At 48.2% G+C, this 27,426-nt stretch overlaps 4 protein-coding genes across 7 annotated transcripts in view; all 4 read left to right on the forward strand.

Annotated features, from left to right (window-relative positions):
* The first annotated feature begins 3 nt into the window (after positions 1-3).
* DHDDS (dehydrodolichyl diphosphate synthase subunit) lies at positions 4-14,567 on the forward strand. 4 transcript variants are annotated; one of them, XM_071798911.1, is made up of 12 exons: positions 25-75; positions 499-612; positions 1,077-1,163; positions 1,837-1,953; positions 2,296-2,438; positions 3,075-3,191; positions 3,328-3,429; positions 4,395-4,509; positions 5,416-5,523; positions 6,469-8,746; positions 9,048-9,143; positions 13,649-14,567. In XM_071798911.1, exons 3-10 carry the CDS (start codon positions 1,101-1,103, stop codon positions 6,703-6,705), a joined length of 1,002 nt encoding a protein of 333 aa, XP_071655012.1. In that variant the 5' UTR covers positions 25-75; positions 499-612; positions 1,077-1,100; the 3' UTR covers positions 6,706-8,746; positions 9,048-9,143; positions 13,649-14,567. The 4 variants fall into 4 exon arrangements, with proteins under 4 accessions (XP_065713458.1, XP_071655012.1, XP_071655013.1 ...); XM_065857386.2 differs by lacking the exon at positions 499-612 and having other exon boundaries at positions 4-75; XM_071798912.1 differs by lacking the exons at positions 25-75; positions 499-612 and adding an exon at positions 97-444.
* On the forward strand, positions 9,060-10,503 carry LOC136112539 (histone-lysine N-methyltransferase SETMAR-like). The gene is given in 4 exon segments (XM_065857288.2): positions 9,060-9,143; positions 9,464-10,023; positions 10,025-10,163; positions 10,165-10,503. Coding segments are annotated over 3 exon segments (981 nt in total). The 5' UTR covers positions 9,060-9,143; positions 9,464-9,472; the 3' UTR covers positions 10,456-10,503.
* Positions 11,028-14,567, forward strand: HMGN2 (high mobility group nucleosomal binding domain 2). The gene is made up of 6 exons (XM_065857327.2): positions 11,028-11,350; positions 12,064-12,108; positions 12,434-12,463; positions 12,770-12,820; positions 13,131-13,226; positions 13,649-14,567. Exons 1-6 carry the CDS (start codon positions 11,336-11,338, stop codon positions 13,682-13,684), a joined length of 273 nt encoding a protein of 90 aa, XP_065713399.1. The 5' UTR covers positions 11,028-11,335; the 3' UTR covers positions 13,685-14,567.
* Positions 14,568-26,907: 12,340 nt separating this feature from the next.
* Positions 26,908-27,426, forward strand: part of RPS6KA1 (ribosomal protein S6 kinase A1) — a 38,543-nt gene continuing 38,024 nt past the window's right edge. Inside the window, exon 1 of the mRNA XM_071798952.1 lies at positions 26,908-27,187. Coding sequence (XP_071655053.1) covers positions 27,146-27,187 — 42 coding nt within the window. The 5' untranslated portion in view covers positions 26,908-27,145. The remainder of the gene's footprint in view (positions 27,188-27,426) is intronic.

The raw sequence follows: 27,426 nt of genomic DNA on the forward strand, positions 1-27,426 counted from the left end.
CCGGGCGCGGGCGGGTGACGTAAGCGGAAGGAGTCGTCATTGTCCGGTGAGGCTGAGGCGGCGCCGCCAGACGAGGTAAGGGAGGTAAAGGGAGTAACGGGGAGCGGGGCCGCCGGTCACCGCGGGGCGGGCGGGGAGGAGCGGGACCCCCTCTGCGTGGGAGGTCGCTTCTTTCTGTGGGTCTCCACTTTCGCCGGGTCTCCTCCCGGCTGCCGCTGCCGCCCCTCACGGAGCCGGGAGGCCCGAGGGCCGCCCCGTGAGCGAGGGATCCGGCGGCCTCTCCTCACCTGCCCCGTGCCCGGCGGGACGGCCCGAGGTTCAGCAGTTCTTGCCTTCATGTTTTGTGTATCTGAGGGTGCACATCCATTCCTGAGGGAGAGGCAGAGGAGACCCGTCCAGAAAATCAACGCAGTCAGTGTAATCTGAACCTGCTCCGGTCACTGGGTCGGTCCTGGGGGTTGAGTCTGGACTGTTGTCCCCACAGCTCTCTCTTCACAGCTGCTTTCCCCACGTCTCTACCTGAGAGAACTGAAAATTAATGTGGAAGTTTAGCAAGCTCTTGTATCGTGTTACCTCAAACCAGATATTTGTATATGAAGCGCAGATAATGTGGTAAGCCCAAGTATTTTTACATGCCCAGAGGCTGAAGTTCTCAGCTTGTGAAGGAAAAGTATCGGTGGTGACAGTGGTGGGGGGTAGTTGGTGATATAGATGGTGGCATTTCAGCTCCCACACAAAAGCACAGAAGGACAATTCGTGCTGTCACCACCTTGTGGCCGAAATTGTGGGTCTGTGCGAATCCTCAGCTGGTTTGGCGTGAAGATGCAGTTATGTTTTATCTTGCTATCAGCTAGTCCAGAATCCTCTCTGGCAACGTATAGCTGGAAAATTCCAGAGCTCATTTCTGAGCTCCCCCATTGTCTGCTTACCAAAGTACTTGTACAGATCATAAAAAGGGCTCCAAAACAGCTAGTCAAAGCTTATTTTTTTCCAAGGTGATGATTTCTAGCATTGCTTGCGACTCAGACGGAATCTTCTGTACCTCTAACCCCCTTGTTTTCATCTTCCTGTTAAAGAAGCAAAGGAGCTCTTGGTAAAACATGTCGTGGATCAGAGAAGGCGAGCTGACCATCGTAGAGAGATTTTGTGCCAACATCATTAAGGTGAGGGATTCATTTTGCTACCTGTGGTAGAGAACTGGCAGGTTCAGTGGGTTTCAGAGTGGAATTGTCTGTGTGACTGCTCTAGAAAGGCCGTATCACTAGCAGGAGTACCTATTAGCACTGGATGTACGTCCCTAAACAGCGTTCGGGGATGGAAAATTACTTAAGCTTAGCCTTGCAAATGAGCAAGGCTGGAGCACTTGTCAATAATGAGCTTACACTCCCAGGCTTCCATGTTTTGTGCACTTGCTGATGAAGGAGGGAGAGAAGCAGGGTGGTTGGATTATGCATCTAAGAAATGAAACTGAGTTGCTGCTGTGTACGATAATAACTCACCAGTTCTGGGAAGACTCTGTCCTTGCCCAGCAGAGTCTCGAGGCTGGTGATGTTCTCCTTCTCTACGCAGACCCATTGAGGTCAGCAGAAAGGAATACTCTTAAGTGAGCAAGAGCCTCATGACTTGTTTTGTTTCCTCATAAGTTGTGTCTGTGAAAATGCCTTGAACTCTGAAATAAAAAAAATACTTAAATTTACAGCAGCGTAAAACTTGAAGCAGGGAGATGCTCACAAATAAGCGGTGCTGCTGGGAACAGCCAGGCTGACCTCTCGGAAGTGCGAGGCGCCAGCCTGGCTGTTCGCTTGCTTTTCTATTGTGTTTCTCTTTATTTTCTAGGCAGGTCCGATGCCCAAGCATGTTGCCTTCATCATGGATGGCAATCGCCGTTATGCCCAAAAGTGCCACGTGGAGAGACAGCAGGGACATTCGCAAGGCTTTGAGAAGCTGGCGCAGGTGGGAAGGGTGTTTGCTGCCTTTACGTTGTGTGTAAGGTATTATATAATTTATACTGTTATCTCCAAGAAGTGCTTTCCTTGGCTGGATTAGTCCCATCTTTGTTACAGATTCTCATCTTTAGGTGGTGGTATTTTTCCTCCCATTCCTTAAAATGAATCTGAAATTCTCATCAAGTGCGTTTCATTGTCAGCTCTTGATGGTCATTTTATTTGATCCGGTCTTAGTGTAGTGGGAAATGAGGGGAAGGTTTTGGCTGTGGAGAAACTGGGTCTTGCAGACCTGATTGTCTGAGTCTGCTTATCTGACTTGGGTTTTCCGTTATGTTTTGTCTTCTTGCAGACACTAAGGTGGTGCTTAAATCTGGGCATTCGGGAGGTCACTGTTTATGCCTTTAGTATTGAGAACTTTAAACGTTCCAAGGAGGAGGTGGATGGACTAATGGATCTGGCAAGACAGAAATTCAGCCGCCTACTGGAAGAACAGTAAGAATCCTTTCATGCCTGTATCCCGCAGGGTGGAACTAAAGCAAAACTTGATTAAAAGGTGTTACGGGGATGTTACGAGTTGTGAAAATGGATTAGATGAAGGAAGCTGATCTCCCCCTCCAGCTGGAGATTTGTGTCCAGGGGCTCTGCCTGCCTGGGTGGGATGTGCAGCTCCTGGCCACGCACAGTCCCCTCGTACACCAGATTGGTGTCTGTGTCCTGTGGCTTGTGCTGGAACAATCCCATCCAAACAGTGGGAATACTCCAGTTTTCAGATGAGCACAGCACAATCAGAAATTCCCCCTTAGCACCATAGTGCTGGGTGCCTTGTTTTCATGAAGTATCTGTGATCGTTTTCTGGTCCTTTGGCGATGTCTGTACCTCAGGAACTTCTATGGGGAATGATCTTTTTCCCTTTAAGGAATGGTTTGGGAAGATCAAATCTAAGCCAGCTTTCAATGCCTAAAAACCATTTGGTCGTTTTGCCTTTTTGTAGCTCTTAGTTTTGCCAAAGCTATGCCTGCTACATGCCTGATTTTGCTTTTTGGTGGATGTTACACAAGGCAAACCTGGCACTTGTGCAGCAGAGACCACTCTGTGTTCTGTGGTCCTCACCCTTGTTGTTTGGCGCAGGGAGAATCTGAAGAAGCACGGTGTGTGTATCCGTGTCCTCGGGGACCTGCCACTCCTGCCCTTGGATATTCAGGAGCTGATTGCCCAAGCTGTGCTGGCAACTAGGAACTACAACAAGTAAGTAACGCAGTTTAAAACAGCTGATACCTCACATCTTCCTCTTCTACCTGAAGGCTGAGACTTGGCAGACATGTAACTGTCATCTACTGGACTTCCCTTAGGTTAGTCTTTCACATCTTTCTCCTCTTTTCAGATGCTTTCTGAATGTCTGCTTTGCGTACACATCGAGACACGAGATCAGCAGCGCCGTGAGGGAGATGGCGTGGGGAGTGGAACAGGGGCTGCTCGAACCCAGGTAACTCTTGTCGTGCCGTGTGAGGTTTGACAGATGAAAACCGCCTGTCTTCCCTCCCGTGCCTCATTGAAAACCTCTCAGAAGCCAAGTGGCTTTTAAATAGACCTCATTAAACCAGCATGACTGGAACAAATGACTTAAAGTTACTATGCAATGTTTGCTTTTTATTATTTCGGTTACCGTGGTGATAGATACACAACCAAGACAGAAGAGAAATGAGGTCTGTGTCTGAAGTTAGTTTAAATGTGAAGGCAGATTTTATGCCACAGCAATTGGCTGCTTGGCTGGCGGTCTTAGCTCTGAGGTCAAACAACAGATGAATCATGAATAGCGAACTGTTCCTCCACCCTGGAGGAGATGGAGCAGTTAGCGCTCTGTTCCCCGCTCCAGATGGAAGTGCTCACAGTCCAGTTCCACCACTGGATTATGTTTCAAAGAGTCGGGGAAGACAGAGCGTTTGAAATAGCCTGTGGAGCAGGGTCCAGCAGAAGCAAGTTGGTGACTGGTTGTGGTACAGCTCCACCACTCGGTTTTCATCTGCAGTCCTGTGTTTATAAAAGACCCCTCAGTATTTCTGATTTAGTTGTGCCACCTCCGTTGGCTCAGAAAAGTGATCTTAATAAGCTGCAAACATTGACCTGGATATTGCTGAAAGGAGGTTGTAGCGAGGGGGTGTTGGTCTCTTCTCTCAAGTAACAAGTGATAGGATGAGAAGAAATGGCCTCAAGTTGCACCAGGGAAGGTTCAGACTGGATATTAGGAAAAAATTCTTCCCAGAAAGGGTTGCTGGGCATTGGAACGGGCTGCCCAGGGCAGTGCTGGAGTCACCATCCCTGGAGGGTTGAACAGACATATAGATCAAATTCTTAGAGACAGGGATTAGTACCAGGGTTGGGTTATGGTTGGACTTGATGATCTTGAGGGTCCCTTCCAACCAAAATGATTCTATGATTTGTCTTTCTTAGTGATGTGTCTGAATCGTTGCTCGATAAGTGTCTGTACACCAACAACTCCCCTGACCCAGACCTCCTGATTCGAACCTCTGGAGAGGTTCGCTTGAGTGATTTCTTGCTCTGGCAGGTAAAGTCTTTGTTTTCTCCTTGAAATCATCCATCTTCGCATCAGAGAGTGTTCTGACTGCAGGCATGAGCTGACATGAGGGCTCTTCAACTCCCTCTGCCAGAGGTTGGGTAACTTTTGGGTGGACTCAGTGCTGTGGCACCTCTGAGGAACCTGTTTCTTGTTCTGCGATTGCCTAAAATACCTCGCAGCAAAAGTCTGAAATTGCATCATCCTGAAAACACTTAACAAGAAATGTCCTTGTGATGTTTTTTTGTATAGAATTGACACTAAGGTTGTCTATATCGTTACAACTTTGAGTCACTCAGAGTCCTTTTAAACGTTCGATTTTATAGTAATGGTCATAGGAACACATTGATATGAAACGTTGAGGGCCCTGATGGCAAAAATAGGTTTTAAGTTGGAGTCTTGCATCTTTCAGCTCTAGGATATCTTCACAACTTTTAGATTCATTAAGCACTTTAAATGCCACGAGTGGGCAGCAAGGAATATCATGAGATGTCATTTGATGAATGGCTTAAATGTCACGTCCTGATCCTCAGTTCATCTGTTACTCCCTTACCTCAGCCTCTGGTAGTCCAGTGTTGCTATTTTAGTTTTATTATACGTCTGTGATGCTTAAGCTGTTAAAAATACCACTGTGAAGATCAACATAGTGTTAGAAAGAATTCTGCTGGTATCCTGCAGGAATGGATGACTGGTGTCCCACCATTAAAAACTAATTAAAGAGACTCTACATGGTGCAATTTGAAACTTTCCTGGGTAATATTCCTTTAATTTTATGTAGAATCTGATAACACAGCCTAGGTAAAATCTTTGTGAGACAACTGGCAGAGTTTCACCAACAGAGCTGTATCTTGCTGACTCTCTAGATGATTAAATCATTGGTGATGTTGCTTCTTGCAGACATCCCATTCCTGCCTGGTGTTTCAGTCAGTCTTGTGGCCAGAATATTCCTTCTGGAACCTGTGTGAGGCCATCCTTCGCTTCCAGATGAACTACAGCGCTTTGCAGGTAAGGGAGATGGAAGACTCGTGGCAGCGTGTTCCTGCACAGCCGCGTGCTGGAGATGGGGTGAGGGAGCGCAGAGTGGGAGCAGCAGTTGTTCCTTGACTGCGGTGCTGGTTTCACTCGCAGCTGATGTCAGATGTGTTGCTTCTCCCGCACACACGTGGGTTGTTACAGCATCATAGCAAGTGGCCAGGCTCTCATTAGAATAATGATTTCTTCTTGTTCGTTTGAAAGGCCAGCGCTCCCTAAGCGTTTGTGTGTCAGGTTATGTCACTGTGACCGGTTTTACTATTTAGAAAAATGAAAGCTTAATATTCTTGCGTGGGGATGTGTGTTTGCTGGTGGAGGCTGCAGGCCAGGATGTGTGCAATAAGAAGAAATCCACGAGAGATGTTTGGCAAAAATATTTCAGATACTTGAAGGGTAGGCAGGGTAGCTGCTGCCTTTACCTTTCTCCTGCCCATCCTGCTGTGCCTCAAGCCAGTGCGCTGTTAGATCACAGGCATTTGGGAATGCTGAGCCCGCTCTTGCTTTTTTACTGGAGCTGATTGGCTCGATACCTGATCATGGGCTCGAAGAATTGCCCCATAAATCAGTGTTCTGAATCCCCTAAAACCCTTCAGCTGCCGCATGAACAGGATCAAGGATTCTGCGTTGACCCTGGTGACGACAGCTTGTGTGCACATCCGCGGTTTGAAGGTCCTCTCGTACACTGCTCTGATTCTGGTAGCTGAGGAGTTTTCCACAATCTGTCATGACCTTTGTCTATTTGAACTCGGAGTTAATGCTGTCAGCAGACTTGTATCCTGGGGAGAAGGTCTTGTAGGATATCCCTGTATTTAACCCACAGATTGATGGCCAAGCAGAGGTTATTTCTTCCATAACCTGTTCCACAGATGAGCTAAAAGGCCTGATAAAGTGCTAACGCTCTACTGCTTTTCACTCTAGAAGGCGAGAGACTCCTACATGGAGGAAAGAAGGCGACAAGAGATGGAAAGGGATCAGGATTATGTGACAAAGAAGCTCCAGCAGGAAGGGTTTGCATCCCACGGAGACTCTCGGCGCCGACGGACACTGTTGCAGAAATGCACCGCCATGCGGGAAGAGAGAATCCAGAGCTTCCTACAAGCGCTAGAGCACAAGAGAGCGGACTTCTTTGAGAGATTGTGTCCAGTGTCCGCGTGACACAGGTGCTGGGGTCTTGGGAAGACAACTTTTAGCCGTGTGAGAGGGAACGGCTGCTGCCCAGAGGGTTCGCTCGGTGTGGTGCTGGACTGCTCTAGGACTTCACGTCCCCACTGGCCCTGTCCGAGGGTACTGTGAACCTTTCTAGTTCCGTGAATGCTGCTGAGGAAGGAAATGCCGTCCGTCCGTCTCACCTTCCTGCCCCGACAATGGAGAACACACACACTCCGCCACATCTCCGCTGCTTGGCTACAAGAAGTGACCTAAAATGAGCCTCCAGTTCTGTTTGACTCCTTGTGAACTGGCCCAGGCAAACCGATTCTGTCCTGTTAAATCAGCCTGGACTTGAATTCTTCCCAGGGCTTTGCAGCAGCAAATCTGCTGTTGAGGTTTCCTCTGCTGTCCTACATGGGGATCCTTGCTTTCCAGAGGGAGAGGATTATTCCTGGTGAGAAAGGGAGCCCTGTGCCGAGCAGTGGCAGAGGAATTCCCCACCGCCCTGCTTCGTTACAGCATCTTGGCTTTTCCCCACTTGGCCTGATTCGGTGTGTCTGCTCTTGGCTTCCAAAGAGCTGAAGTGAGGTGTTGTCAACCTTGATAACTCCAAAGTTTCACCAGCCCTGTGATCCCTTCTGAGTGCTCTATGTGGGGAAAACCCAGATGCTGAAGATGTTGGCACAGACCGTGCTTAGGAAAAAGGCTCTGAGCCAGCAAGGAAAAGTATTGGTTGGGAATTAACTTTGTGGCTTAAGAAGGAATTAGTTAAACCCAGGTGATGGGTGCAACATGGCAGATCACTCCGAGGCTGCTCTGGAGCTGTGACTTCACGTCCTGCTTGCGGGGAGTGAGGGTGGGCTTGGGTCAGGAGTCCAGTGGCCAAAGCCTGTGTGATCCCAACCCAGTGTGATCCCAACCCAACCCAGTGTGATCCCGGCCAAACTGGGGCTGTTGACATTACTGTACTGGGAGTGGCTGGAGCAGCTGGGGAGGGTTTGTTCTGTTTTCCGTCAGCAGAGAGATGGACGAGCTAATTTCCAAGATTGTTTCCGTCTTTTAATTTCTTATGTTTTTCCGTCCCCGTGGTCAAAATAAGATAAAACGTCTTGATTTTTGTTTCCAATGCAGGTGCAGCAGCACCCGCTGTTGCTGTTTTTTTAAATCCTCCTTTTTCCCTCCAGGTGAAAACTAGAAAATGCGGATGTAAAGGACTTTGTACTCGCTGAAACTCAGCGTTTTGAATGATATTGTGAAGAGGATAAAGATATTATCAAATAAAAATAGTCATCCATCCTTATCCGCTGGGCCTCACCCCACGTGACCCCGGCGGGCCAATGGGCGGGCGGCGATCCGGCTGGAACCGGTTGGGCCGCGTCGGGCTCGATATAAAAGTTTATTATGAATAAACACCGAATCGAAATTAACGGGGTCGGGAGTCCGGGCCGCGCTCCGCTCCCCCCTCCCCTCCCGACGGAGCGATGCCCAAGAGAAAGGTACGGGGGGCTGCGGGCGAACCCCCCCCGCGCCCCTCACGCCGTTGGGCCCGTCCCGCCGTCACCCCCCCCGCGTCCCGTGCTGGTCCGATCCGGCCGGCTGTGGCGGGAAAAAGCGGCCGCACTGGTGGCGCCAAAACCGCCGCCCCGCGGGAACGGGGCCGCACTGAGGGGGCAGCGCGGCTCCCCCCGCCCCGGTTGGGCGGACCCGCCCCGCTCTGGGGCTCCCGGGCCGGGGGTCCCGGTGGCGGAGCCGCCGGTGGCGCCAAAACCGCCGGTGCCTCCCGCCCCTCCCCGAATCTCGGCGGCCTCCGGCCCGCCCAGGGGTGGGCGGTGCTTATAAACACTTATACAATAATTGACAAGTTCAGTTGAAGCGCTTCAGCTCTGAAGTGTTTTGAATTCCTGTCCTAAAACTTAAAAATATTTGGGTGGAGTTGTTTAAAAATGGTGTGTTTCTCTTAAAATAATGTAACGGGAGGGGGTTTTCTCCTTGGCAGAAGCCCGCTCCTCCAAAGCCAGAGCCTAAACCTAAAAAGGCAGCTCCAAAGGTGAGTTGTTGTGTCAGCGCTGTTGTTGAGATGTAGATGGAAGAACTGTGACAGTAAAGCTTTGAAATTGAGCTGCATCATCACTTCTATAAAGCTGCACTGAAAACTTCTGAATTTTATAAAACTTGCATTAAAAAAAACCCAGAAAAGTAAAGATTTCTTGGTCTCTTAACGATGCAAATGTTTGTGTGTTGTGTTCTTTTTGGGCCAACACCCAGTGCTGGTTTTTTACCATTCTGGTTTTTGGATTCTTGTGGCTTAAGGAGCGGCTGTTGGTAATTGTATCATTTTGCATTGACAGAAGAGCGAGAAGGTGCCCAAGGGCAAGAAGGGGAAAGCTGATGCTGGCAAGGAGGGAAACAACCCTGCAGAGAACGGAGATGCCAAAACAGACCAGGTACAGCAGCGGCTCCGGCACCTTCTGTTACACCAGCAAATGATTTTTATCCATATCAAGCCTAGACAGGTTTAGACTTGTGCCAATAAAGAGGGATTATTGCTTATTTCAACCTGTTGCTCATGACACCAACACATCAACAGGTAGTTGAAGAGTTAAAGTGTCTCTTTGCCAGCTGAAGTTATTAGGTTGGTGCAAAAGGAATTGATATTGGAGCACCTTAAATAATAGTGCTTATGTTATACCTAATTTTAATACATTTTTCTTGCTTGATGTCTTTTTGCTACCGGCTTAAAACTTGCTGTTTGTATTTATTTTAGGCTGCGGAAATGACGTTGGACAACAAAGAAATGCCAGCGATTCTCTTCTTCGAGTTCAAAATGGGTCACAAAGCAGAGGAGGCAGCTCAGAGTGTTAAGCAGGCGTTTGGCGCAGGAGCCGCGGACGAGCGCACTGTGCAGGGGTGGTTCAGGAGGTTTCGTGGAGGAGACGAGGAGCGAGGCGGCCCAGCATTGGAATGTGACAACAACCAGCTGAGAGCCGGTCCTCCGACAACCACACGAGAAGCTGCCGCACAACTCGACGTCAACCATTCTACGGTCGTTCGGCGTTTGAAGCAAATGGGAAAGGTGGAAAAGCTCGAGAAGCGGGTGCCTCACGAGCTGACCGAAAATCAAAGAAATCGTCGTTTCGAAGTGTCGGCTTCTCTTATTCTATGCAACAACAAGGAACCGTTTCTGGATCGGATTGTGACATGCAGCGAAAAATGGATTTTATACGACAACCGGCAACAACCGGCTCAGCGGCTGGAGCAAGAAGAACCTCCAAAGCGCTCCCCAGCGTCAAACTCGCATGCAAACAAGGTCATGGTGACTGTTTGGTGCTGGTCTGATCCACCACAGCTTCCTGAATCCCGCAGAACCCCTCACATCAGAGCGGTACGCTCAGCAAATCAACGAGATGCACCGAAAGCTGCAACGCCTGCAGCCGGCGCTGGGCAGCGGGAAGGGCCCGATCCTTCCTCCACGACAGCACCCGAGCGCGTGTCGCGCAGCCGGCGCTTCGGAAGCTGCACGAGTTGGGCTGCCAAGTTTTGCCGCACCCGCCCGACCTCTTGCCCACCGACTACCACTTGTTCAAGCGTCTCGGCAGCTTCTTGCAGGGAAAGCGCCTCCAAAACCGGCAGGGTGCAGAAAACGCTTTCCAGGAGCTCGTCGAATCCCGAAGTGCGGATTTTTACGCTACGGGAATAAATAAACTTACTTCTCGCTGGCAAAAATGTGTTGATTGTAACGGTTCCTATTTTGATTAGTGAAGATGTGCTATAATCAATAAATACGTATTCCTATTTTGTTTAATATAGACATGTTCCTATTTTGATTAATATAGTCGAGCCGCGTTGTAATGAGTTAAAATTCACAGTGCAAAACCGCAATTACTTTTGCACCAGCCTAACTCCCAATCTCCCGTGGTTTTTTTCCCAGGAAAACGCGGCTTTCCCGACCCCGCGGGGCCCCCGAGCGGCTCTGCAGCCGGGGGGGGCGCGGTTTGGGGGTCCCGGTGCCCCGGCTGGTGCTGAACGAACAGCTCCGCTCCCCGCGCAGCTCCCGCGGGGGCGGACGGGGGATGCTCCCGCCTTTCCCCGGGGCCGCGCTCCCCATCACCCAGGCAGAGCCCTCCGCTTTCTGCCTTGCTGATTTTTAGCTTTTTCCCCCCTTTTTTTGCCTCCCCCCCCCCCCCTCCCCGGGTTTTCCCGCCCGCGGGGCTCGGTGCGGGGGGGGGGGGAGGCCCAATTGCGCGCGCGCCGCCTCCTCAGCACCTCCCTCCTCCCCTCCCCGCCTGGCCCCACCCCACGTGACCCCGGCGGGCCAATGGGCGGGCGGGGCGGTGGGGATCCGGCTGGAACCGGTTGGGCCGCGTCCGGCTCTATATAAAACTTTATAAACACCCGATTGAAATTAGTGGGGTCGGCAGCCAGCGGAGCCCGCCCGGAGCCCGCCCCGCGCTCCGCTCCCTCCTTCCCTCCCTCACCCCCTTTCCCCGCTTCTCGCCGACCGAGCGCGCCCGGCCCCCGCGCCCCCCCTTCCTCCGCCCGCTCCCTCCGCCCCCTCACGCCGCCCCGCCGAGCGCCGCTCTCCCTCACACACACACAAACACACACACACACACACACAACGCGGCCGCACGGAGCCATGCCGAAGAGAAAGGTACGTGGCACCGCGGGACCGGGCCGCCTCATCGCGCCCCTCACGCCGTAGGCCCCTACGGTCCCGCCGCCCCCCCCCGCGTTACCGCCTGTGGGAGGGGGGGCGGGACTACGCGCTCATTCCCCCCCCCCCGTTCGGGGCGGTAACGGCTGCGAGGAGCCGCGCGAGGCCTCCCCGGGGGTGGGGGCGGGGCGGCGCGGGGACCGTTACCGGCCGCGCGCGCGGGGGCCAACGGCCGCGGTGGGGGAGGGGCGCGCGCGCCGGTGCGATCCGGTTGGTTTTGGCGGGAGGACGGGATGAGGCGGGGGAGGGAAAGGGCGGGAAGCGGCCGCGCTGCTGGCGCCCGGGCGGCTTTGCCGCCAAAACCGCCGCCCCGCGGGGGCAGCTGTGGGCGGGAGCGGGGCCGCCCTGAGGGGGCAGCGCGGCTCCCCCGCCCCCCCCGCCCCGGGACGGGCTGACCCGCCCCGCTCTGGGCTGGGTCGCTGTGGGGCTTCCGGCCCGGGGATCCCGGCTGGCGGAGGCGCTGGGCCCGCCGGTGCCTCCGGCCCCTCCCCGAATCTCGGCGGCCTCTAGACCGCCCAGGGGCAGGTGAGGGCGGCCGGTTGACCCCCGGGAGCGGCTGGAGAACGTTTCCGTTGCACATGGGGGGGTTAAACATAGCGGCCGGTGCCAGTGCAACTTGTCGCCGCTACAACTTGTGTCTCCTGTCCTAGGCTGAAGGAGATACCAAGGGCGACAAGGCCAAAGTTAAGGATGAGGTAAGGACTTAAGCATTTTCAGAAAGTTGGATTATAAAGTGTTTATGTTGGACAGTGAGATTTAACTTCGTTGAAATAACTGCGGAGCAAGTGGATGATTGGCTGTAATTGAATCAGACTTTTCAAAGTATTAACTGTCTTTTAACCTTAACCATGAAAACTCTACTTAACTAACTTGAGTCTTATTCTCTGTTCTCAAAAAACATAAGGGAAGTAGAAACTTAAAAAATAGCGCTGGGAATTTATAGGTTGGAAATAAGAGTTACTTTATGAGGTTTTGAGAGTTCACGTTCCATTAAATTCCATCATTTTTGTCTTTAAACAGCCCCAGCGGAGATCGGCGAGGTTATCTGCTGTGAGTATTCTCTTGTTGAGCAGAGATGGCCCAAAACTCAGTAGTTTTAGGCTTTAGTGTTACGTACGGGTGTTCTGCGGAGATGTGCCCTTCAGCAGAAAGAAAGTTACTGGCTTTACGCGCTGCCCCATTGTGTGATGCTATGGGAGTGGCAGAATAACTGACAAATCCATTTGAAGTGCTTCAGTTTCAAGTGGTTTGATTTGCTTTCCTGAACTTGAAAATATTTGAGTTGAGTGTGTTTAAAAAGTTGTGTGTTTCTCCTAAAATAATCTGAGTAACAGGAGGGTTTTTTCTCCTTGGCAGAAGCCCGCTCCTCCAAAGCCAGAGCCTAAACCTAAAAAGGCAGCTCCAAAGGTGAGTTGTTGTGTCAGCGCTGTTGTTGAGATGTAGATGTAAGAACTGTGACAGTAAAGCTTTGAAATTGAGCTGCATCATCACTTCTATAAAGCTGCACTGAAAACTTCTGAATTTTATAAAACTTGCATAAAAAAAAACCCAACAAAGTGAAGATTTCTGGGTCTCTTAACGATGCAAACGTTTGTGTGTTGTGTTCTTTTTGGGCCAACACCCAGTGCTGGTTTTTGCCATTCTGGTTTTTGGATTCTTGTGGCTTAAGGAGCGGCTGTTGGTAATTGTAACGGTGATCGTGGTTTTGCATTGACAGAAGAGCGAGAAGGTGCCCAAGGGCAAGAAGGGGAAAGCTGATGCTGGCAAGGAGGGAAACAACCCTGCAGAGAATGGAGATGCCAAAACAGACCAGGTACAGCAGCGGCTCCGGCACCTTCTGTTACGCCAGCAAATGATTTTTATCCATATCAAGCCTAGACAGGTTTAGACTTGTGCCAATAAAGAGGGATTATTGCTTGATTATTTCAACCTGTTGCTCATGACACCAACACATCAACAGGTAGTTGAAGAGTTAAAGTGTCTCTTTGCCAGCTGAAGTTGCCACGTGGAAGTTGTAGTTTCGCCTTGTTCTGAAAATACAGAAAGTTTGCACACAATAAAGCAGCTTCAGGTTGCCTTTTATGGTACTTCAGATGTTAAATTTGTTAAAAATCAGGGTGCTGCAGCCCAGATAAGGTTTCTTCTGTTTAGAGCACTGCTAATTAGAGAAATGAGTTATCAGTTGTTTGGTGCAAGTCTGTGGTATGTATTGACTGGTTCCTCTTTTTCTTTTAGGCACAGAAAGCCGAAGGTGCTGGTGAAGCCAAGTAAAAACGTGTGAATTTTTGATAACTGTGTACTTCTGGTGACTGTACAGTTTGAAATACTATTTTTTATCAAGTTTTATAACAATGCAGAATTTTGGTTTACTTTTTTTTAAGCTATGTTGTTAGCACACAGACCGCTTTGTTGTTGTGTTTTCGGGGGCGGGAGGGAGGGGGGGACAGTGGGGACAAATGTCACTTAGTCTATTTCTTGGAGCCTAAATTTTAATAAGAGAAGTTTTTCCTGGTCCCCCGTTTTTGGAAGAAGGGCTCTTCCTGAGTAGAGGAGGAAGGGATTCCCTTGCGCTGCACGTCTGTTCAGTCCTGTGAAGTGCATACGAGTGAACGTCCAAGCTCCAAAGATGCCTATTGCCAACTTCAAACCCGCAGTTTGTAACGGTGTCTGTATTTCCTTCCACGTCTTTGCTGTTTGCGTAGATTGTCACTCCAAAATACGCCACAAACGGCATTTTGGGACTTAACACTCGAAATGCGTTGTCGGGTGATCCGGACTTCTGGTGCCCAATTTGGGATATAATGGCTCGAAAAGGAGCTGTACGACTTTTATATTGTGGATCTTCAGATTAAGAAAACCTGCGTTTTAATTTTCTTGTTCCTCTAAAAGTTAGGGTAGGTTTGTGAAGAGTTGTTAAACAACATGCTAAATGTGAAAGTGTCCACCCTCACTCTAAACTTTTCCCTTTACGAGTATGAAATGAAGATTCTTCGGTTTTATAGCAACTTTTATGTTTTGGTAGTCCATGAAGGGAGGGGAGTTTGACAGTTGTTGTAAAATGTTGCAGATTGTAGCCCATGTCCTGCCTAAATTACCATGATTGTTTATGAAAAGTACCTTTAATAAAGCTGGATACGGTTTGGCTTGGACTGTTCTTAACGCCTTTCTAATTCCTCTTGCCTTTGTTTCGCCTCTGCTGTGGCTGATGGCAGAACTCCTTTCTGCGTGCAGGTATGCGTTTGTATTTAGGCGACGTTTTCCTAATGGCCAAGGCTTGGGTTTAAGCCTCTTAATTTGGGGAATTAATTCAGACAATTCACAAGTGAAAAGTGGCATTTCCTGACCTGAAAGTTGGATCACTGCAGGATGTTTTGAAACTTGAATGATTAGGAGGCCCAAAGTGGAGCATGGAAGTGAATTTAATGCAGTAAATTATCTTTGTTACTGTTTAAAAAGCCCTCTTAAAAAAAGGGGAAGAATATGGTAATCTTGAAGTTGCTGTGGAGAAAAAGAAATTTTGGTAAGCTTTTCTTGGTGGTGAAACCAGAACTAGCTCCCAAAAACTGATTATGTGTTAGGCTTCTGTGCTTTTGCTTGGATATTGTTGCTTGTGCTAATGAGATACAGACTTTGCTGTGGCAGTGACCAAGCAGGACACAAGATTTGAGTAAAAACGCATTGTTTTTTGAAGTCAGTACTTACACTGGAGACAGAGCCAAACCAAAAACCCCATGTGTGAGTATCTCCTTTGGTAACTTTTCTCAGACTGAGTATTTTATGTCTCTGCTTGGCCTTTCCTGGGACTGCTCTCAAATAAGTTCTGTGACGTGTTTCAACCTGTGCTGTTTTCAGAGAGAATCCAACGAAAATGAGCAGAGCAGAGTTTGACATCAAGAAGTTTTCTCTGTCTAGAAAGCGAGAAGTACATTCTAGAACAGCTGGACCTATCTCGCATTATCATGGCTGGTATGTCTTAAATTTGCCCTAGCAAACATCAGGAAATAATGTATATACCCCACCCAGAAGTAGCTTAGAAATGGCCAACAAGAATAGTGACAATTTTAGCTTGGTGCTTCAAGGTGGGAACAGAGAGGAGGTTGGTGCCTGTCCAGGATGTTCTCCGAGAGATGGAGCTCATGGGGAGCCCTGGGACGTGGTGTGTGGGGTCGAGATCTTGGGGCAAAGCTGCTCCGAAAAACCAGCGGTTCCAAAGGAGTCAGGTGGCTGCTGGAACGCACTGGTGTTCCCTGCGAACATCTCTGCTTGGAAGGTCCCTTCATCCCTTAATTGTTCCATAAAGTACTGCTAATCAAGTGTAATTGCAGGGTTTCTTTTTGTCAAAGAATTTGCTGCTTAATTACTAATCTTTTCAATACCTAGAAGTCTAAGCAGAGTGTTACTGTACAGGACATTTTCTCCAGCTAGGCAGGAAAATTATTGTTTTATGGAGTATCTGCCACAGAAGTTTCCCTGTAGCTCCCGAGCTGTGCTGTCTCCTGCTTACCAGTGAACTTCCAAATGCTTTCTCTCAGATACTCTGCATCAACTTGCCTCAGTGTCTTTGCCATGTGTTACTTCATGCTCCTACCATGGAAAGTATTGATGTTTTAATTTTTTTGCTGCAAAATTCCTGTATTTTCCTTTATCCTGGTCTGGAATCTATTTGCTGATCAGAACATCCCCTCTGCACATGGAGAAGTTGCTGTAGAGAAGTTTTAACCCTGTTTTTTCTCTGCGTGATGTGCCACACGTATTCGCTGCTGCAAGATTGGAAGCTCTTGCTCCATCCAAGGTGTTTCCCACTGGACGTGTCCGTGTGCTGGAGTTATTGGCCTGTTGGGCTTGACTTGACATGCAGGGCTCATCTATTCCTCCTTAAGCAAATAGAGGGAAGGGATGCTAAAGACAGTAAATCCAACTAATTAGTTCTGTAAATTAAAAGCTAAAAGAGCAGGCAACCCTCTACTGCAATCCGTGTGTGTTTAGTGGTTAGAACAGCCGCAAATCTGCATCTCCAGCTGCCAGAACGCCTTAAGCTAGAAATAAGTTTTCTGTTAAATGGTAATCATTTTACATGGAAAACTGTCTCTGTATCGTCTGGGATGTGATTTATGCTGCCGGGTGCATTTAAAAAGCTGGCCTGGCAGGTGGTCTTCGCATTAGCATGTGTTTTGTCCTGTTTGTTGGAGCTCACAAAAACTGGAGACCACCAGAGCCTGGTGGAAACAAAGCTAACGTGAAAAGCGACCCAATGAGCTCCTGTGGAAGGGCACCGGGGCTGTGTAGTAATGTGCAATTATCTTCCAATTTAAAAGACAGAAAGCATCCCATTTGAAATCAGGCTGAGGATTTGAGCGTTAAAACTGGGAAGAGAGGACAACAGTTCCTACTTGCAGCTGATAATTAGGAAAGGCTGTGGGTTGCACTAGCTTTAGGTAAAAATAAAGTATCAGATGTAGGAACAAACTGCTGTCAGAGCTCGGTTGCATTCCTGGGCTTTGCCCAGGTGTCCTATCTATAAATTTGTGTGGTTTTTTGTGTGCTGTTCTGCAGTACTTCTCAATTATTGGTATCATAAGGACCAGCAATGACGGTTTTGGAGGGGTGAGGGAGCTGGATGTTGTTCAACAGCCTCATCACTTGATTTTGGTGGTTCCTGTGAAAGGTGGGCTGGGCTGTTACACATTGATGTGTCCTGTACTTCAAATAAGACACAAAAGCTTTTTGTCTTTTTGCTAATTACCCCAGTTCTGAGCGTTCCCTGTCAATTTACGTGATAATTTTTATTGTTCTACAGTCTGATACCTACCTTTCCCACCTTCCTTTTATCCATCCTTTTACAGAAAATCTTGCACAAGAGATGATGTACAAGGAGCCAGGTTCAGTGTGCAGGGAGAATCTTGCTCAGAGCTGCAGTTGCTTGTACGCAAAGGGGAGCAGCTGCATCCAGGATCCAGAAAGTCAGCACTGACCGCAGAAAGACAGATGAGCAGGTTCAGTGTTCTTCCCAGGCCTTGACGAAGTAGTTGTCTACCAGTATGGTTTAAATCCATGTAAAATTAGTGGCTATGCCATTAAGTTGTTTTTCAGTTGATTAATTTCAGCATAAATTGTCTGGGAAATAGACCCAAACTGCTGTTATCATTTATTTGCCTCTTAATAGGTAAGATTGCAAAGAATGGTGGAGTTTGAAAGGCTGAAAGCTTTGGCAGGCTTCCAGCAGAGCCTGCGGAGGATCCTTGCTTTCCTAATACTGCAGATTTTTTTGCTGGGGTCTTAAGAACGTTTAGATTACTGAGAAATGATAGAGCAGAGTCTCTGGACTCCCCAAATCAATGTATTAACACTTAAGTGACAATTAAACGTTAGCAGAAGTTAATGTGAGCTGGCCACAGGCCAGTGGGTCACTTACCATAGTCCTACAGAACCACCTTTACCCCCAGCCTGCTTTTATTTTCAGGTGGATATCGATTGTTGGGCTAAAAAAAAGCAGAACGAGGACTCCCCAGGAACAACAAGCTCCTGTCCCTGCTCCTCCTAACACAGTGCCCTTGGATTAAGAGTTTTGAGTTGCAGGATGATTCCTGCAGCAGTTTCCATCTTGCATTCACAGAGCTCAATTATATTTGGAACAAGTGACAATCTCCCCCTCCCATCAGGCGAGTGCTGCCAATGGCGGACATGAAGAGCATCGAGGAAGGAAAACGGACTCAATTTCACACGGTGAATATTGAGTTGCAGGATCATTAGCGTTGGAAGAATCGCCTCCCTTGATGTCACAGGGGTTTCATTGTCCCTAAATCATCCCAGATATGGTAATACCATACCCAGGGACTAATACTGCTGACTATAATTTCTGAGGAATGGCTCCGTGTCCTGCAGTTGTAGAGACGAAATGGAGCTATAGTTAAACTCACAATTTACAATATGAGCCCGTCCTCATTGGATGGGAAGGAGATAGCGCAGGGGGAGCCGACTGAGAAAAGTTTGATTGGGGCTAATGAGGAGATACCGACTAATAAAGAGCTTTAGTACGTTGGCATTACGAAGGTTTCTAATGTTTTTTTTAAATGCTGAGCCTTTCACAAAATTATTTTGACAGTCTGTTTGTTTTTTAACCATCTTCTTGCAAAGGAAATTCTTAAGGTGCCAGCAGATCTATGATGTGGCAGAAGAAACACCAACAGAAAACATCAGGGAAAACTTCCTAAATGTGAGATCTGTTAAAATGCATCAAATCCTCCAAACAAGGGACATAAAACTGCTCTGGAGAAAGTGCTAAGGTGGTGGAAGGAATGGACCCGCAGTGGCTGCAGGTGACCTGGTCACATCCCATCACTCCACCTCCCAAAGCGCCGGCAGGTACTGGCAGACTTAACGTTTTGCTACCGGATACATAACCCCAAACTTGCCAGGTTTCCCTTTCTAAGCGGATTTGATTGTGGATTTAATTTTTTCTTACTGAATTAACCCACATATTTAACAAATTTCCCTCTGCGCAACAGCTTTCCCCTGCTCTCAAGCTTGTTGGTTGCTAGAGAGAGATTACTATTAGATTACTATTAATCCAATTACACTAGATAACTATTTTAGCATTGCCCAGACAGGAAATTTTGTGTGCTTTCAGTCTAATAAAATGATATCTCTGTACTTTTTGTTGATGGAAATAAGTGTTATCTCAGTATGAGAACAGAATGTACATATGTTAGGGGGGACTGATTGTAAACTTGGGCAATTAAATTAGTTTTTCTCGTAATTTCCTTCTTACTGGAGATAAAACCAGAGATTGTTACTGTGTTGTGGGTATTTGGTGAACAGGTTTGCTTGAACTGCAGCCTGGTTCAAGATGCCTGGGTTTCCATACCGTACCATAAATCAAATTAGCTTCCGTGTTGGCAAGCCCTGCAGAAATGAAGGAAGGAAGATTCCATTGACAGTGAATTAATTTGTCGTGGAAAAAAATACCCCGGGTTTCAAAAGTAACCTGGATCTGATTGACATTGCCAGGAGGAGGTTGGATTGGAAAACTTCATGGTACGTCCTTTCCACAGCCCGGCAGACTCGGGGGTTTGTGTGGTGTTCACCTCATTAACCACCGCCTTAATTAACAGCCTGTTCCTTCCCTTCGCCACACGGTGGTACCAGAAAACACAGAATCGGTGCTTGGGAGCCAACAAATGGCAGGCGAGGCCCAAAGGCAGCACAAGCTGCCTGGTAACGAACTCGGGAGGCTGGAGCCTGGTTTATCACAATCTCACGTGTGTTATTTGCTTTCAGAAAGCGGGAGAATCGCCCCTCCAGCAACCTCTGTGCTCTTCTGCCGCCTTTGGGCGATCAGCGTTAGACAAACAATCGCCTGAGTGGTGTGAGTCCCTCTGAGCCTCTATTGTATCCATAGAATCACAGGATACAAGTGCTTTCCTTTTTTTGTCATGTTTTTGCTTGAAATCCAGAGTGCCCAATTCATTATCAATTTACAGGCGTAGCTGATGTCTCACAGGAACCTATCTGTGCTATAGCGAGCCTTGGAACTTAAGCTTCCCAAATTCTATTTTAAGAGTCACCAGACCATTCCTTTTCTTCCTCCGGCAGTTATCGCAGCTGCTGTAGCACATGTCCTGAAAATTTACACCTAAACTAGAGCTGCTGTTATCCATCTCATCTGTTCTCAGCTGGGGAAGGGATACTGTATCTTAAATCCATGTTTAAGTAGGTATCATATAAGCCTGGTCACTTTTGGGCTTGTTGGTACAAATTATAATATCAGACTTGCTGAATCTTCAGCCTGATATTACAGAATAAATTGTGTCATTCAAAGAAATGATGCGTTATTAAAAAGCTTTCTGCCCTTTCAGTCCTGTCTCCTCTTGCTTTTGTGTGCCAGGATTTTGAGTGCATGTGCTTTTTCCCTACAAGCGAAATCTAGGAAATGAAATTGTAATGTTTGTGCTAGTTCACGATACTCATCAGTGTGATTTTTCTGATGCTGTAAAACCCTGTGCTCAGCTCACCAGCCAGCAGCTTTGACCAGCATTGCATTCGCTAAGTATCACAGAATGACAATTTATAACGTGTATTGGGCTGAAGCAATGCCATCAGTTGCAAGAGAGCTCTTTTCCTTCACCTTTTACGTTATGAAATACCTCAGTCATTGGGGTATTTCCTTCTAACACATGCTTTCCGTGTTTGCCTTTACCAAGGAGCCGCGTGTAAAGCTGGAAAGGAAGCGGCTGCTTCCCAGAGTTGCCGCGATTGCATGTGGGGCACTTGACACCCTCGTGATACTTCCTTGAGGTGGATGCAAAACGGAAAGATGAGCTCCTGGTAAGTCAAATTCATCCCTTTAGTTCTCAGGACCTGCTTGGGGTGGGGATTTATGCATTTATTGGATGAAGTGGAAAAAACACCACCTAGAATTAAAAGGAAAAAGCAGAGATTTGCAGTCACTGGCAAGTATAAATGCTGTGGCATGAAAATGTAGCAGACACTGAAACCAAATGTTTCGGGGACATCTGAGCGTACACAGTCCTGAAAAATAGGATGTAGATTTGATTCACTTGTCTGCATTAGCAGGCCCTGTCACCATGCCCTGCTAGTTCCTAGATAACAAACCTACAGGAATTACTCAGTGATATTTAAACTAAAGGAAGGAGATTCAGGCTGGACATGAGGAAGGAATTGTTGCCCTGAGGGTGGTGAGAGCCTGGCCCAGGTACCCAGAGAGGTGGTGGATGAACCATCCCTGGAGACATCCCAGGCCAGGCTGGACGGGGCTCTGAGCAACCTGAGCTGGTGAAGATGTCCCTGTCATGGCAGGGGGGGCACTGGGGGAGCTGGGGAGGTCCTTCAACCCAAACTATTCCATGATTCTGTGCTGGGGCTGGCAGCCCCGCAGCCACCTGGCAGGACTGCAGCAAGGTCATTTCTGTGCAGTGCCTGCCTCACACATGAGTAAATGGATTGTTTAAGATAAAACGCCCCAATGTCATCCCAAGGTCCTTCTCACTTGCTGTGTGCTCCGCACAGGGTCGGTGCATTCGCTGCCTTTGTGCACCAGAGCGCTGAGAAGCACAAAGACTTATTTTTCGAAATCACGGGTGTTGGGTTCCTGCCCGGTATGAAGAAGCAGTGTCTGAGCAGATAGCTCATTACACAACCAGGTGTAGGCGATGACAGAACCGTGGCTTCTTTGCTGTTCCGTGCAGCGAACCCAGCAGCAGTTCTCATGCACAGTTGCCTTATGTAAGTCTGTGTGCAATACTGGGCTTTCCTCGCAAGAGGGATTCTTCCAGCATCGCCACCCGCCCTCGGGTTCTGCAGTTTTTTTGCATCTCAGACACAGTCCCCATCTTACACTGGGAGGCAAATAACTCAAGATTTTGTGAGCAGCACACAAGAATCAGACGGGTGGATTTGTAGCCTGCTAACAGAAAACTCTTTGAGCTGAACTTTGAATGCTTGTATAGTCACTAGAGAATCATTCTGGAAGAGGATTTTTCTAGTTACAGATCAGCAGAGGTGTAAGTACTCTAGGTAAACTCACTGAGAAATGCCCAAGCCTCTCCTCAGAGGCAGCCAGAAAATGCCTGGCTGGACAGCCCTTACATCTCTCAAATAAACCACAAGTGCCTCATTTGGAAAGAGGAATGTCTGAAGAGCAGCCCCAAGCTCCTTCCTTAACTCATCATGAAGGAGAGAGGAGGAAAAGATCAATTTACAAAGCCGAAACAAAAAGTTCCCCCAGCGTTAGCAAATTCTTTTTGCTGTTGGGTATTGATCCTGTCCCTGGGGAGGCAAAGAGGGACTATTCTGAAATAACCAAGCAGCAAAGCACCAACCTTGTATTTCTGCACCATTTTACTGTGTGCTGAGAGATGTGCAACGCTGCAAAACATCCAAGAGCTTTGCTAACTCCAGAATCTGGGGGTTTTGCAATGCTAATGAGGGACAGATAGATTTTTGTTTTGCCAGGTAATTGAATTTCTGACATCGCTGAACCTGTTGTGCCTTTTGTTCACTCCCCAACAAGGAAACCATTGAGTACCGTGTGGATGGATCTCCTGCCTGACCATGCAAGTGACAGAGTCACATCTGAGCTGCTGAGCTGTGTCTAAAATACAGAAAGCAAGTGTTGTTAGAAGAAAAGCTGGAGACTTGCTTCTTTTTCCCTGAATGATGACGGCACCTCTTTCCCACGCCTCTCTAGAAAATCTTGTTCGTATTACGTCTTCTTACATAATACAATTGGTCATTGGGCCAAAATATTCCCGTCAGGATAACTTCTCAGATTTTGGAAGTTTATTTCTCTGTTTGTTTTGGGAATGTAGCTTTTCCAGGCTAGGTGTGTGTGACACTCTCTGTTTTGTAAGAGGACTGAGATGTAAAATACTGCAAGTCATGAATATATCAATCTTGAACACATCAGAAATACACTTTATTTTATCTTCTAAGGAAAGGAGATTATATGGGGGTCCTTGGGTTTCCAATCTTGAAATGTATTTGTGGTTTGGTTGGCTTTTTTTGGAATGGTGGCATCCCGAACTGTGGAACGGGGTAATTAGGAACAGGTATTTGTGTGTGCCCTCTATTAAGCAGGATGAGACTTGTTCAGTTGCATGATGTAGGCTTGAGACTGCGATCACTGGAATGACATTTTCCTCTTGCCAGAGCTGAGTTTCTGTTGAAATGTGGGTTTGTTTTCCCCTACCCTGTCCAGAGAAACTGCGACCTGTGTGCTCTGTAAGTAGCACAAAACTCAGGGCATCTGTTTGTATCCATTAAAAGCCCCATCACTTGTTTGCAAGTTCTTAAACCTAAAAGAAACATGAAAACCCACTGTGCTTCACCCTGCTGTTTACTCAGCTTTCTCCTTGGCTAGGGGACGGTGGAAACAGGCCTGGCAGTTCCACTTCTGTTTACAGTTTCTAATAGTTTTCTCTTTCATGTTATCACTCCCTTGCATAGCGCTACACTGAAATTAAGCACAAACGTATCTGTACGCTAATGAAAACCAAAATCTGGCAGATAACTTGCTCTAAATAACTCACCTCCTGGGCTGTGAAGCTGCTTTAAAAACTAAAAAATCATTTTAAAAAAATAAAGCAATTGCTTGTATTTTATACGGGGTTTTGTAAAAGCCTTTTTTGGGTGTAGTTTGAGCCACATTTGACCTCTTTTTTTGTTTTTTAATTTGAAACAGGGAGCTGAAGCCGGTGGAGCCTGCAGAGCTCTGCCTGGGTGTGTGTGCTAAGGCAGCAGCGACTGTGTGCAGAGTCCGGGACCGTGGCAGCTTGTCATGGATCCAGAAGGCTGAGCGAGAGCAAAGGCTGGACGGGCTGTGAAAACAGCTCCTCCGAGGTCGAGGAAACAGCCAAAGGTTAGGCCAGAACCAAATGCAATTGGGCAGAGCATTATCAGACTCGCATAGTTCAAATACCGATAAAGCAAGTCACGTCCCACTCTCTCCTTGGGTGATGGTAAGAGGAGATGTCTCGGTTTGAAAGAGATGATTTTCTCCTTTTGTTTGGCTGTCAAGGGTTGTGTCCTGCATAGGAACAGGAGCAGACCACCACTCGCTGATTTGCATCCAGGAAAGGGAAGGTAACTGATACAGGAGACTGGCAGCGATCGTATCCATGACAACCAGCAGATATAGCCCCGCTGCCTCGCAGCTCATTCCCCATCACCTCCCCTGCCTTCCCTGGACACATCCTGCCCCGATGGGTCCCTCTCCTTGAGGCACCTCTTGGCTGCGGTTCAACGTTCCTGAGAGATAGGTGCAAAATTCACAAATTAAGCCAACAGCTTAATCAGTTCTGCTAGCAAAACTCTTCCTTGGCTTCAGCCGCGTGTGCTCCAGCCAGGGGTTCCCTGGGAGATGTTTCAGAAGATCTGCTCCGTGGAGGAACAGCATGGTCTATGGTAATACCACGTGGAAGCAGGGTAGGCTTGGCAAGCTGGTAGTTTGCAAAACCAGCAGGTAAAATGCAACATCTCGTGCAAAAGAAAGCAGTTTCAGCTGTGCTAGACACCTTCAGAAATGCAAGTGGGCTGAGCAAGGTAGCACGGTGCTCACCTTTGCAGGAAGGCTGAGGTTGAAGGTGTTTGTTCTGCCCAGAAGCCTTCGGTGTGTGCAAAGCCCTCGCAGGGGAGCGGAGCCGTGCTCACCGGGGAGCTCTGCATCCCGCTGCGCTGCGCTTGCTGCGTTCCGACCGCCGCCTGGGCCTGCCCTGGGAAACGCTGGCATCTGAGGCAGCTGCAGTCGCACACGGTGCGCAGGAATGGCAAGAAATCTGTCGGAAAAGCAAAATGCAATTCTGCCGTTAAACAGAGCCAAAGTTTCTCATTTCCAGGGCTGCTGTTTTATGTCTTCGATGTGATGTTTGTACCACGCTAAGGAAAAATGCGTCCCTGGGCTCAAAACAAGGTGATCTATCATCTCTTCCTCCAGAGTGGAAAAACAAAGCAGAAGAGGCAAGGAAATGAGGTTGTGAATTGAGAGCTGGGGATTAGGAGACAGGACGTGGAGTTCAAGTTCGACTCTGGCAACCTATTGAAAACATGACTCAGTTTCCCTATTAGTACAGCGGGGATGACAATGAACTACGGAACTGATTAGTCAATCTTAAAAATACAAAGAGGGTTGCTGCGAGCTCTAATTAAACGACTCTCTTAGCATAAACACAAAGCAGATTACACGAGTCTGTAAATTGTAGCAGACGTTTGGGACTCAGCCTTGCGAGTTCTCGTGCCTGCGAGCTCTTTGCATTTCCTTATATGAGTAAAAGCAGCATAGCATGAAGCAGCCGGTCAGTGAGAGATGCTCCCTGGCTTTGGGGAAGGAGAACGGATACGGCGAGCCGTGGGAGCACTGGGTTGCTGTGCGGTTTGGTGGAGAATCGCTTGGGCAGCTTTTGGAACAACAAGGGAAAGAATTGGATTGGGTAACGTGGATAAAGACCAGTTTTGATACATCCGCTTGGGAAGTGCGGATAACTGGCTTAATGGGTGTTGTCAACCTCCCTGAAAAGGAAAACGTTACGCACCAAACGCCAGCCAACTGCAGAGGTAAAAGTATCTACGATGGTCTTTGAAGAGGTTTTGATATTTTTAAAACCAAACTCAAACTGCAGCATTTTGAGCTTCCAGCAAATGCAACACTGACAGAAGGGCCATCCGGCTGATCTGGAGTCTGCTCACCGTAGCAGCAGCGTGCAACTGCCTCCGAATGTGTGTTTTAATCACTGTATTTAGCCATGACACTCACCCAAACAGCGAGTTCTGGTGTTCAGCGAACACTTTCTGTACCCTGCTTTCAGGATAGGGGCAGCTTTTTATAGCTTTTCATCGGGAAATAAACCACAACCTCCTTTCTCTGACCCACACGTCCTGCCCTGGACTTACCAGCCATCTTGTGTGGCAGGTTTCACGTTCTGTTAATCAACTACAATTCAGCATTATCTGGTGCAGGAATCAAGGGAAGGTCAGTTTGATAACAGCTTCTATCAGCAGATAAATGGCTCTGTTTTGAGTCCTGGAGCTGGGGATTGAGAGACCTTAGTTTGTCTCCCCCACACTGCTGCTGACTTGGGGAATTTCTTAGGCTTTTTGGGGGATGTTATTATAATTTTGAAGATAGTGTAGAGCTACCTCAGCAAAAATCCTAGCCTTTAACAAAAGTAGCTGCAAAAATGCAGGGAATAATCATGCACAAGTTGTTTGTTGTTTCCCAAATATCTTTAATTTGCTGGTTTGTTAAAGTGGGCAGGATAATTAGGTGGTTTTACTTAGGTGCAGTGGTACCTGTGGGTTTAGAGCTGTCTTTTTCTTCCAGCCTCAAGAAGTCGTTGCTCCATAAAACTTCATAATTTCTGTCTTGTGTCAAGTTCACGGTCAGCCTGCCTGTCTTGCTGCTGTGAAATATGAAGGACTTTCTGCATCTCCACAGACCCGCCAGGGGATGGAGGCAGCAGTGGCTCCCGTCTCCCTTCCCTCCCTGAATTGCAACAGGCCCTGCTCTGCCTTCCCAGCGGTTCCTCTGGATATTGCCCGTTCACCTTTTGCTGTGACCTTGGTAATGAAGTCTCGCTTTTCTACTGGTTACTGTACCACCCTGTAACTGCCGCTTTTTAACACTTCAGAAGGAGTTATCTTATTTTTAACATATTTTTTTATTACTATTTATAATGACAGTAGCGAGATATTTGAGACATTGGAGTGAGATGTTTCCCAGGAGATAATGACCGGCCTGAGATCAGCCCTCAGCACCCAATCCTGCCCGATGTGCGTGGAATCTGGGAGCCATTCGGTGCATGATCTGATGGGAAATGGCATTTGTACCTGGCATTGTGGCTTAAATATCCTCTGTGACCTCGTCACTGGGGTGGGAAGCTCTGAATGCTCCGGGATGTGATGTCCAAAGGTTGGCTTCATGGGGGCTGCTGTTAAAGTGTGGCAGGTCACCAAGGAGTGTCTCATGTTGTTCTCCTTCCAGAAAGGAGGCAGAGAGCACTGTCCTATTCCTACCCCAGACCCGTCTGCCTCACGCGGAGCAGAAGGAAGGGGAGATGTGCTTTGCAAACAAATGAAGAAGGTAAATGGGATGCTGATGTTGACATCATGGTGCTGTTGGTGCTGTTTAATGCAGGTTGCAGCAGCTGGAGGATGGATGTAACGAGACGGCACGCCGTGTCCCAGGCAATCAGGGGAAATTATGGACAGCTTCGGAGCTGAATGGATAACTCCCCACAAGACCTGCTCCGGCTTGCTCTAACAGTAAGTGACATGAGTTTAATTGGCTATAACAGGACCTCACTTAGTGCCAGTCTGGTGGATTTGGGTTATTTAATACCTTCATCTGGGGCTCCAACACTGCTGGCACAGAGGGGGCTTGGAGCAGAGGGCTCAGAGATGGCAGTTCCCAGGCTGGGCTCCAACACGTGCTGTCGCTGTGGGGATTTCCCACTCCCCATTCCCCCATGTGCAGAAAAGATGCCAGCTCCAGCCTAAATCAC

Source organism: Patagioenas fasciata, chromosome 25 (assembly GCF_037038585.1).
Source record: "Patagioenas fasciata isolate bPatFas1 chromosome 25, bPatFas1.hap1, whole genome shotgun sequence".
Classification (NCBI taxonomy): domain Eukaryota; kingdom Metazoa; phylum Chordata; class Aves; order Columbiformes; family Columbidae; genus Patagioenas; species Patagioenas fasciata.

What these genes read in the sequence shown, in the direction of transcription:
- DHDDS (XM_065857386.2), top strand. Translation starts at nt 1,101, where the DNA reads ATGTCGTGGATCAGAGAAGGCGAGCTGACCATCGTAGAGAGATTTTGT. An exon ending in CAGGGGCTGCTCGAACCCAG is followed by an intron (nt 3,430 to 4,394) that starts GTAACTCTTGTC and finishes TGTCTTTCTTAG; the next exon opens with TGATGTGTCTGAATCGTTGC. An exon ending in TGAACTACAGCGCTTTGCAG is followed by an intron (nt 5,524 to 6,468) that starts GTAAGGGAGATG and finishes TTTTCACTCTAG; the next exon opens with AAGGCGAGAGACTCCTACAT.
- HMGN2 (XM_065857327.2), top strand. An exon ending in GATCGGCGAGGTTATCTGCT is followed by an intron (nt 12,464 to 12,769) that starts GTGAGTATTCTC and finishes TCTCCTTGGCAG; the next exon opens with AAGCCCGCTCCTCCAAAGCC. An exon ending in GAGATGCCAAAACAGACCAG is followed by an intron (nt 13,227 to 13,648) that starts GTACAGCAGCGG and finishes TTTTTCTTTTAG; the next exon opens with GCACAGAAAGCCGAAGGTGC.